The sequence below is a fragment of the Calliphora vicina genome, chromosome 1 (genome assembly GCF_958450345.1).
Source record: "Calliphora vicina chromosome 1, idCalVici1.1, whole genome shotgun sequence".
Lineage (NCBI taxonomy): Eukaryota > Metazoa > Arthropoda > Insecta > Diptera > Calliphoridae > Calliphora > Calliphora vicina.
Genome location: NC_088780.1, coordinates 50,540,422 through 50,552,732, shown reverse-complemented (window position 1 = coordinate 50,552,732; position 12,311 = coordinate 50,540,422). Strand labels below are relative to the sequence as shown.

At 32.7% G+C, this 12,311-nt stretch overlaps 1 protein-coding gene across 3 annotated transcripts in view; it reads right to left on the bottom strand.

Annotated features, from left to right (window-relative positions):
• The window catches only part of CtsF (Cathepsin F), a 63,857-nt gene extending 51,546 nt beyond the window's left edge, over positions 1-12,311 (bottom strand). Inside the window, exon 1 of one of the 3 annotated variants that reach the window (XM_065512318.1) lies at positions 11,946-12,311. In XM_065512318.1, coding sequence (XP_065368390.1) covers positions 11,946-12,026 — 81 coding nt within the window. In that variant the 5' untranslated portion in view covers positions 12,027-12,311. The remainder of the gene's footprint in view (positions 1-11,945) is intronic. The other 2 variants (XM_065512325.1, XM_065512333.1) reach the window with 2 other exon arrangements.

Genomic DNA, 12,311 nt, shown 5'->3' with positions numbered 1-12,311 from the left:
GTAAATTAAAAATATTTTTTTTGATTTGAACCATTGTAGGTCCAACTTACTATGGTCTTATATACATATGTCGTTGTAAAGGTCTTTGAAATATCTATCATTAGATATCCATATTGTCTATATTAATGACTTAGTATTCCAGATATAGGTCAAAAATCGAGGTTGTCCTGGTTTTTTCCTCATATCTCAGGCATTTGTGGACCGATTTTGCTGATTTTAAATAGGAAACTTCTCGAAAGCATGTCTGACAGAATTATTGAAGATTTGGATCCCGAAGATATCTGGGCTCTTCAGAAAATTGATTTCAACAGACAGACAGACGGCCATGGCTTAATAGACTCCGCTATCTATAAGGATCCAGAATATATATACTTTATAGGGTTGGAAAATTATATTGTGGAAAGGGTATAAAAAAGAAAGTGAAGTTACTTTGGGAGTATGCCAAAAACTATGTAAATAAAGCGGAAGACTTCTTTAAGAATGTTATATTTACTGACGAAAGCAAGTTTAACATTTTCGGATCAGATGGCTGCGTATTTGTGTGGCTTAAAGAAAATACAACTCTTGATTTTAAAAATCTCAAAAGCAACTGTGAAACACGGGAGTGCAAGTGCGATGGTGTAGGGTGCCATGTAGCAGAAGGTGTCGAAAAACTCGTATTTGTTGAAACGACAATGGACAAACATCATTATTTAAATATTTTAAAAAGAAAATTTAGAAGCAAGTGCAGTTCTAGGAGAATGTTCCAAACTAGTGATTTTACCAATAATTTAAGGTGACATAACTAGCTACGTGACTAGTTGTGTTCTAAGCAAAGACTGGTTTGGATTACAAAAAAGTTTGAAGTCCAAGAATTGGAGACAATACTCCATGAAATTTGTTGTCAAACTCAAAAAAATCGGGCAAAATCATTGGGAGTTACTCAAGCAGCAATTTTAAAACGTTTGCGAGCAGCAGTATTTATCCAACAGCAGGGAAATTGGGTACCATACCAATTGAAGCCGAGAGACCTTGAAGAACAATATTGCATGTCCGAAATCATGTTTCGGAAATCAATTTTGCATCGAATCATTACCTGCGATGAAAAATCAATCCATTACAATAAACCGAAGCGTAAGAGACCGATTGTGAAGCCCGACCAACCAGCCTAACCAACACCACTCCTTAGCACACGCAACTGCAATCATGCATAAACTGCGAAATAGGAACAAGATCTAGCCGGCAGTACTTGGGGTATGGACAAAAAACCGTGCTTGCTACCTACAATACGATTGGCCGGTCAGTGGTTAACTATGCTGCTCCAGTGTGGTCGCCTTCGTTGAGTGATACCCGGTGGAGAAATATTCAAAACTGTCAAAACGCAGCCTTAAGGACCGTCACAGGCTGCCTTCAAATAACCTCCGAACACCACCTACACGAGGAAACCAAGGTTCTACCGGTCAGGGTTGACTCAACAGTTCCTTCTGGGATGTCACCAAAGGAGTCATCCAAACTTCACCATCACACAGTTGGAGTCTCCCCCGAGGCATGTCAGACAGGACCTACGGAAATACGAGGAGAGCATACATAGGTATATGCAGGATCCATTTGATCGCCGCTCGTTTATGACAGCTTTGAACGACATTCACAGAAACGCCATCAATTCCGCGGTAGCAGGATACCGTATGAATGTCGTACTTGGAGGTCGCCCACCACCGATAGCAGACGCTGAGAAGATTCTGCCGCGTAAAACAAGAGTCGTTCAGGCACAACTTAGATCAGAATGGAGCAACAGACTAACCTTTTGCCCAGTCTGTGGTCAGGGTCCTCATGACACCCTCCACATATTTAACCCTACTTCACTACGTCCTACTTCTGTTGAAGTAGCACAATTTCTTGGACTTTAACAAAATGCAGAACCCCCAGAACACCCAGATTGATTATTGTAAAATTGTTTATGCTGCTACAATAACAACAACACCAAATATCCATGGCGCTAAGGCAATTCTCTGTATTTGGTGGGAGCAAAAGGCTTCTATCTATTATGAGCTGCTGAAATCTGACCAGACCATCACAAGGATCCTGTACCGAACGCAACTGATTTGACAACGCTCGGCCTCATGTAGCAATATCTGTTAAATAGTATTTTGAATGAAATGGTTGGGAAGTTTTGCCTCACCCGCTTTATATTCCAAACCGATCACCGTCCGGCTACTATTTGTTTCGATCGATGCAGAACGATCTCTCTGGGATACGCTTCATTTTGGAATAGAGTATCAGAAATTGTTTTGATACGTTCTTGGCCTCAAAAGATGAGCGTTTCACCCAATAAAATTCAGTTTTCCTTTAATGATCCTGTACCATAATATTTTTGTTGGCCATTCTTAGAGCACTCTTATTACAAATCCAAATCACTGATGTGCACCCAGATTAAAATGTAAAAAGCTGTTAAAAATATTACTTTACAATTATATTGATTTAATTCTTACAGAATTTTACAATTACAATTAAAACTTAATTATTTGTTAGACCACCTGTGTTCAAACAAATCCTAAGTTTAAAGACCCTTATTGATCCTTTAGCTAATTTCTACAATGTGTCACAAATAAACCTGCTGTTCTATTTCCCTTTGATAATTTTTAATTGCCTATTAATAGAATCGCTTTGAAATGTGATTAAAACAAAAATCGAACAACACAAAAACAGCATTTGCTAAAGTGAATAAAATAATTAATTCCCATTGTATTTGCATAAAGTGGCTCTTATGGTGAAGTTTAATAAAAATTAATTGAATCTTTTGTTGCAATCAATTAAAAGCTGTAAGTAGTATTTATTTAATTACACAACAGGCGTATTAACATTTTTGCTGTTTGCCATGTTAACAAATTAATAACAGCCCATAATTTTAATCAGGATTTAAATAAAATAAATAAATAAAAAAAACGGCTGATTAAAATAGCAAACCACTGAATGTCGTGCAAGTTTTAGTTGCCGTGTTGACAAAAAATCAAATTAAAATTTCATTTACCAAAGACTTTCCGTTTCATTCAGTTTTTTGTGTGTTTGTTTTCAAATTAAAAGTAAACGTTACTTTTATTTCAATTAAACGGCACCACAAACTATTCATTCATCCATCCATTCCATCCATCCGTTCATCATCAAACCATCCATTGATCCATTTTGCCAACACAACCACTTAAATTAAAATACGGTTTCCATTGCATCCAACCAACCAGCCAGCCAGCCAGCCAACCTCTAGTGGAGAAACACAATGGAAAATCACAAGAATTAAATGAAGCTTAATTTATAGACAAGTAGGTTGGTGGTTGTTGAAACATTTTACTACAATTCATCATCAACATTATTCTTTACGAGCACTTTAATCAAAAAAAAAATAATGAAACAAAACTGATAAAAACTGGAATAAAAAAATTAAATAAAAATGAACATAAAGAGAGAGAGAGAGAGTACAACGATTCAGAATTAAATTGCAACAAATGCAAAATGATTATTGCTGCTGTTGGTTGCTATTGGATAATGCAATTTCAAAATTGGAATAAGTTAGACAATTGACGAGGGTTATAGGCGACTAGGTAATACACTACTATTTATACAATATGGATTGATCATATTTAAGAAGAATATTATCAAGGAGTGTGTCATAATCAACACATATTAATCTTAATATATTGTTATCATGATCAAAGTTAAGGTTTGGAATAACTGCCTAAAGTTATGGTTAATGAAATCGATTGCCAAATTAAAATTAGGGGAAAATGAAGCTCAGGTGAGCGTTCTGGCCAGAAAAATACAACTTTGAAAGCAGTGTTAATATCAGGAACTTTTTGAACCATGTATTTTTTAAACCTACATTGTCTTGCACTGTTCGTACCAAGATAACCGGACTGCTTTCATACCAGATGAGTTGGAAGCTCTTTTGAAAATGCTTTCTATTTATTGGCTTTAGAAACATCACATTGTAGTATCGATAGAACAGTGAAATACCACCCACATGGGGATGATACACCAATGCATCAATGGAGTTGCAAACCGTGCTTTCCTGTACGCGGTTTAGTAACTCTTCGGAATCTAATGACCGACCATGCGCGGATTAGTGCAGCATCCTACACGAGGTGCATCTCTGTTTAAAAGCAGAACATGGCGGATCTAGAGCGGACGCTCGACAAAAGCCCGTAATTCAGGATGTAATCTGTATCGTGTTCATGGGATGTATGGGACTACGTTAATGTGTCTCCTAACGGTACCTCCGGACATGAGCATTGTCCGGTTGTATTTTTGCCCATCAACAACAAGAGGCTTTGTTGTGGTATTAAACTCTACAACAAATTTAGACAAATCAGAACAGGTCGCTATGGACCTAACTGAACCCGTTGAAGGATCGAATGTTCTTAATACTCCTATGGATAAAATGGATGATAGTGTTGGGGGACTTATGTCTCGAATCAATTGGGTTATCCATCCCAACGGATGAAGAAGATGCGTTACTGGATTCAACGCCAAAAACGCAACCCACTACATCCGCAGATACCGTTGCTACTGAGCACCTGACAAAAAGTGTAAATAACAGACTAAAATTATGTGGGGCTGCACGAATACGTAAAAAAGCGTAACCACTTTTTTTAGCACAAATTTGTTTGACGTGTTTGCTCTTACAAGTGTCAAATAAAATAAAACTTAATATTTGTTTTGAACTATCTTAAGTAAAAGGAGTTTTTGACAATAAATAAAAGAATTTAAATATAATTCATTTAGCGCTTACGTCTTTTTCGTCAAATATTTGACATGTGTGACCCTACCTTTAGGCTATATGTATATTGAGCAAGGTATGGAGGTCGAGCAGGCAAGAATAATGTGACCAAAGCGGATGAAGAAAGTTCGTAATAAGCTGCGTGGCCTTAAGATCCCCAGGAAGAGAGGTAGGTCAGACGAAAAACCAAATCCTCCTAAGAAAGTTACTGGTGCAACTGCAGATGGTATACATCCTACCAAAAGTACAAACACAATCAAAACTCATCTACCGTCGTAAAGCGATGTGACTCAAATTGTACGATATGGTCCGATGACAAGCTGAAGCAACAGTCCTGGACAAAATTGTGGAGCTGAAAAAGGGCTCTATAAAACCGCAATTTGCAGGCTGCACTTTTAAACCTGGCTGTCTTGTATTGAACTGCAAAGGCAACGATTCAGCAAAATGGATCAATGAACGTGTTCCCACGCTGAAACCTTGGCAAGATTCTGCGATTAAGGTTGTATCGGAAAATGAGGTGCCTAGGACTGAAAAATATTTCCTAAAAGCGCCTGAAACACCTAACAGCAGGATCTTATCGCTGTCATAAATATGTCTCCCTAGTCCCCGAACAAGGTCCCCGTCAGAAAAAGATTTCAACATTCATTATTGTCTTATAATAATTAATATCGTGATGAAATTGGACATAAACCTAAATATGTCAATCAACTTTTGTGGGGATCGGTCCATAATTGACCCTACCCCCCATATAACCCCTATATCAGACAAATATTTTATTGTCACATATTGATGGTGGGTAAACAAGATTCGGCACAGTCGTATATAATACTCTTAATTGCTTTTGTTTAAAATTATTACCTTCAGATCTAATTCTAGAGAATATTTTACGAAGTTAGAACATGTTTTTTAATCAAATTTTATTCAAAATCATAAAGATGTTAAAAAAGTTAATTTCAAATAATCTCGTTTGACAAGGTCAAAAAATGTTAATTTACCACTAAATCACAGATGTGCAAAGACGAAAGTTTAAAGTTAAAATTAAAGATTATTAGGATAATAATATGTTAAAAAAAGACTACAATTAAAAAAAGTTTATATCAACAATTTTATGTTTGTTTGAGGAGCTCTAAACTGCTGTAGGGTATTTTAAAAAAACACAATCAAAAAGCTAATTCAATTGTTTATAAATATATAAGACAAAGTTTAGCATACAAATTATATGCAAAATTGCAAATAAGATTAAGAGACAACAAAGAAACGCAACGAAATTGTATAAAAATAGAACAAGTGGCATTTTATTGTGACGTAAAAAGAAGTTTAATGTTAGATGTTAACAAAAACGATAACAAAAACAATAATACAATTGAGCAAAAAATACTTGATTGAAACAATAAAAAATTATGTCGTATGATAAAAATATATTGATAAGGAGAAAAATAAAATAGAACAACATTTGAACAAAGAACATGTAGAGCAAAATTTCAAGTTAACTATGTACTAGTTTTAGCAATGATAAACATTTTACAATTATCATAATTGTAATATGTCGTTACTTCTTCTTAAAGTTTATAATTTAAGAGATTTGAAATCCTTTGTTAAATGTGAATTCAACTTAATGGAATATCTATTGTATATTTTTTTTAAATAATTATACAAATTTGAGGCGAAAAGTCACAACAAAACATAAAGTCCAATTGCCTTTGTTGTAGGCAAATGTCTGGCATTAAATACTTAATAATAAAAAATCAAAGATGTGTTTGCATAAATTACATTTCTTTTAAAATATTGCGTTCCCATTGAGATATTTTAACAGGTAAATGAACCTTAATATGACCTATTGCCACTTGCCTATACATTGGAGGTGAATGCAACAGTCAATAAACTTATATCTTTTTACCTTTAGCTACTTATAAGTTGAGGTGAAATTATCATTATTCATTTTATGCAGCAAGACAAATTTAAGTAGATGTAATTTAATTCTTATTGGGAAAAATAAAAGTCAATAAGTAAACTGAGATTTTCTAAATAAATAGGAATGAATGCACTACTTAGCTGGAAAATAAAATGAGGTCAATTAAAAAATATATATACATATATAAAAACACTTATAATTACTTTAAATGAGTAAAACAATAAAGTACCCTACACCGAGTATTTACTATGTGATGGAAAACAAAATTGTTTTGAAATCGAAATAAGTTGGATTACATTTGTTAACTAATGTAAGAAAAGATAAAAATCTTTTGTTATTTTTACAAATAAAGCTTCTGTAATTCTCATTCACTCTATAGTTTTATTTGTAGAATATCTTTAGTTTTTCTAAAGCCTTTTATGAAAAGGTTTCCTGATGATCTGGGCTAAACAACCAGTGAAATGCGAAGAGGAACTAGCTTATCCCCAACAATAAATTTCAGTGAATTTTTAAATAATTTGGAATTCAGCACATAAAAACTAAATCTTACTAAATTGTTTTATATACAGTGGTTGTCAAAACAATGGAAACTTTTCCAAATATTTCATTAGTGGCCTAAATTCTGAAATAATTTTTTAAAAAATTTTAACATTTTTGTAGTATTTTATTTGTATACTTTTATTAACTTAATTTTACAAAAAACAAAGGACATAATTAATTAAATTCTAAAAATGGGAAAACAAAATTAAAAGATTTCTTTATTACGGCATTGACAAAACAATTAAAAATTTAGGTATTATTTTAACAAATATGGTCTAAACTTTGCAATAACTCAATATTTTGTTAGGTATCCCTTATTTTTTATAACTGCTACACATCGACGACGCATTGAACCAATTAAAGAGGCAATGGTATCCTTTGAAATATTTTGACATTCCCTTATAACCGCCTCCGATAAATCTTCCTTCCTGGTGTAATTTTGGGTCCTTATTTTACGATCTACAATTTCTCATAGATTTTCTATGGGATTGTGATCTGGCGATTGGTCAGGCCACTTCAAAGCACGTACCTCGTTGGATTGTAACCACTCGGTTACAACCCTAGAGGTGTGTTTCGGGTCGTTGTTGTGTTGGAATCTCCAATCTAGGGGCGTATGGATACATAACATCGTTTACTATGGTTATGTATTCCATACCTGTCATGGTATCTTTTATAATATGAATTGGGCCCATACCTTGCCCTGAAAAACATCCCCATACCATAATATTGCCACCGCCAAACTTTACAGTCTTATTTGTGTACTTTGGATCTAATCTTTTTCCCTTTGGTCGTCTTAAAAATGTTCTCCCATCACTGACTCTTAAATTGTATCTGGATTCGTCGGAAAAGAGGACAGTATTCCATTTCTGTATCGACCAGTTTAAATGATCCCTGGCAAAATGGAGACGAGCAGAATGGTTCTTTTTAGAAATGAGTGGTTTTTTCACAGGACGATAGCAACCAAGACCAGCCTCATTTGCCCTGCGACTAACTGTTCGGGTAATTATTTCTAATTTTAGGCTATTAACAACCTCTCGAGGAGTTATTTTTGGGAATTTCTTGAATTCTCTCGCTATTAAATTATGTTGTCTAGGAGTAGTCTTACGAGGTCTTCCACCTAAATGTTGAGTTTTTACAGAACCGGTCTCACGAAATTTCTTTATAATTTTTGAAACTGCTAATTTATTTATTTATTGAATATTTGTCAAAGATATTTTTTTGTTTTAAACCAGCTTTAAAATCGTTAATTATTTTATTTTTTAAGTTTTCACAAATCTTAACTTTAGCCATTTTCGTTAACTTTGAAAAAAAGCAATTATGCGAAAAACTTAGAAAAAGAAATTGTGAAAAATTACCAGAATTTAAAAATAAAATAAAATAACTGTAATCAGGATGCTTTTTACATCGTTCTTTTGAATATTATTTTCGTTTTACACTTCTTTCTAACAGAAGTTTAAAAGTTTCCATTGTTTTATCAGTAGCGAAATAGCGAATATTTTTAATTTTGTTCCCTTTTTTCAGAATATAATTAATTATGTTGTTAATTTATATAAATAAAACTATACAAGTAAAACACTAAAAAAAAATTATTTTAAAAAATTTTTAAATTTTGGGCTACATATGGAATATTTGGAAAAGTTTCCATTGTTTTGTCAACCACTGTATATCTTATTGGCTCTATTTTTGGAAGGAAATAATAACCCACTAGTTAAAAAGTCATTCAGGAATATCATCTCAAACCTAGTTGATAATATGATTGAGGAGTGTTGGCTCCCCTGTTGAATATACTTGCGGTTAACTCTTTTCTAATGCCCGTAATTTCAACAAGTAGATATCTACGGTGTAAAATACCTAGCAGATAAAGTTACCTAAAAGGTAACTTTACATTAATTTCAAGTCAATATCTACGGGTAAAAATTACCAAATACTTTTACTTCATAAGTAAATATTCACTGATAGATATCTATTTGTTGAAATTACGGGCATAAGAATCTTTGAATCTAAAGGTAGGTAGAAAGTTGCCTTTGAGATTTTAATCAAGCCTGGACTAATGGGCTGGGTGTAGAACCAAAGAAAACTGAGCAAGTACTCTTTACTAGGACATATAGAGTAGATAGTTTTAATTTGCAGATTTTATCAAAAAGTAGAAAAGTATTTAGGGACCCGATCAGGCGTGGTCAATTTGATTTACACATCGGTTGTAAGGTCCATTATTACTTATGGTTGTACAGTTTGGTGGGAGGCAATGAGGAAACGTAGCTATTGGATAATTTTGAACAAAGCTCAAAGATGTGCTTCCCATGACATAACTGGAGTCATCGGCAGCACACCAGAAGAAGCCTCGGATATAATCCTAAATTTACTACACATTGAGAACAATAGACTGTACGAGTCTTCTCTAGTAAGACCATTGCTGATAGTCCACACTATAATTTTTTACGATGTAGGTCTAACAAGTCAGGATAAAATTCCTTAGAGAATTTCCGAACAAGGACGAGTGGCTTAAATCTGAAGAACTGTTTGAAGGGTGGACAATTTTTCATTGAATATGAAGATTTTTTGTTCTATTCTTTTTAAAAAGCCGCTACCGCCGACATTTTTTCAGCATAAGTTGGCTTCTTTCGCAATTTTACTTTTTAATTTTTTAAGATTTGAGTAATTATAGAGTTTTTCAGGGGAATTACTTGTAAGGGAAATAACGGAAATTGCGACAAATTTTCAATCCCGGTATCCAGGGAGATTGTGCGAGAATTCCCGGAAATTATTTTCCTTAGTTTTATGTGATGATTTTTGAACTTGACATTCTCTAAAATATGCTTAAAGCTCCAAAACAAATGCAGAAGATTCATGGAAGAAAAAAGATTTAACACAAATAGACAAATAACAAGTTCATTATTCAAAATATTCCAAAAATTAATGTCACAGAATTCTATTCCGATCGAAAGTGGAAGTATTTTAGTACATATTTAGCTTTTTCACAGAGTAAAACAAAAATTTTTGGAATAAAACCACCTTCCGTGAAATTTAATTTTGTTTAATATTATTGGGGTTTCTTCAAGTTTTAATTAACATCTTTACCATATTTTTCATTTAACTAATAAGCAAAACATTCATTGCCAATTCAAAATTAAAAAAAAATAAAATATTTATTTTTTGCGAATTAACGGAATTAATTGGAATTTAAAGAAGGTAGAACAAAATCTAATGCAAATTCCGATACAATGACAAATGGTGACAAGTTTGTATATAACCAAAATCGAGTCAGTTTATCTCTTCATATTAAATTTTTATTGGATTTTTTTATTTGTATCCAATTAATTTTTAAAACTCAAATCATTTTTTAGATTTTTAACGAAGTCTACATTCTTAAAATTGAATAATTTGTTCAGGGCGGGAATACCGGGATCTTGGGAAATTTCAAAACGAATCCCGATTTCCCGGGAAATGAAAAAGTGCGGGAAAAGAAAAACTCTAGTAATTATACAATAAATCATATGCTTGATACAACAACAAAATACATTGACTAGCATGTATTTTGTTGTTGCAAGAGTTAGATTTTTGACAATTACGTCTCGTCTCAATGTTACTCTATGAATAATATTTTAGTCGGTTGAGAGCCGAGCTTTTTTGGAGCCGCAGTGAAATTTAGTCTACTGGGTAGGAGAATGATGTTCTTTTAGAGCATTAAACAAAAAGCATACCATTATAGCGGTCACAATAGGTTTTCAATTATTATCTTGTTGGAAGTACCAGCCTCAGTGTGGACTCATTTTGGATACTGACTTCATCAAATAATTGTTGCGTTTAAAATAAAGTCAGACGAAATAAACTTTCAAATATCGCCAACGTAACTGGGTATGAAATTTAACTTTAATAACTCAAATATAGGGTGTGAAATATGATGAACATACTAATGACATTCTAATCTATGATATTAAAAAGAATTTGTGTCACAAATTTCAAATGATATTTTTAAAATGATAAGTAATAACTTAACAATAACAACAGCAAAAACAAACTTATAAACAAAGACGAACGAAGAAATAAACAAACAAAATGGCTTAAAGTACTTGATTCTACTTGCTGGAGAGAAAGATAAGAAAATAAATAAAATTGGCATTGTTTACAAATTTCATCTAGGAAATAGCAAAAACAAGTAAATAAACAAAAACAGCAGCAAGTAAAAACATAACCTCCAAAGCAAAACAAAGAAAAGTTTTTATGATGACTAGTTGCAAATTCAAAAAGTAAATAAATGGAAAAAGTAAAAACGTAAATTATTATAAATAGACCAACGAATAATTCTCAAGTACATTTTAATATTTTATGTGCGAATTAGCTGCTGCCAATTACATATTAAATGAGATTTTGAATTTACATATTTAATTTCTTAGAATGAGAAATAAAATCAGCTGCATTGCTATTATTAGTAATCACATCAAATCCACCAATCAGTGAAATTTCAAATTATTATTCACAAATTCTCAAATCAATCACTCACTCACACATGCACTCTTCTTTTCCCATTCCAGATTTAATGTTTGTTTGTTGTTAAAAATAAGTAAATAAATAAATAAATTAAAATGACATCAACCTCTATTTGCATGGATTATTCCAACAGATTTTTTTGTTTAGTTAAAGCATTAGCAGGCATGTTTATAAGTAATAAATTGATTAAATTAGCATTTAGATTCCAAAATAAATGGACCCGAATATTGAGTTGAGTTCAAATAATTAACAACTTACCTCGACATTAGCATCTTGTCCAGCAGCAGCTTGTATAATTAACAGGAGCGCAACTGTTGCGCCAACTGCGTAAAATCGCATTTTGTTTATTTGGGTTTTTTCGATAAAGTTTTTATAACTTCAGTTTAATAATTTCCTTAAAACTTTCGTAATTTAAATTTATATTACGTGTTCGCTAACACTTAACACGTTAGCATACAAAGTGAAAGATGTTAAAATTGCTTGGTCACTAATTATTTTCTGTTTTTTTTTTTCGTCGAGCAATTAAATTCAAAAATGAAAAATTATATCTAATTGTTTTACAAAAACTTTTTAACACTTTTATTATTTTTATCCGCAAAATGACGAACACACCAGCTGGAAATC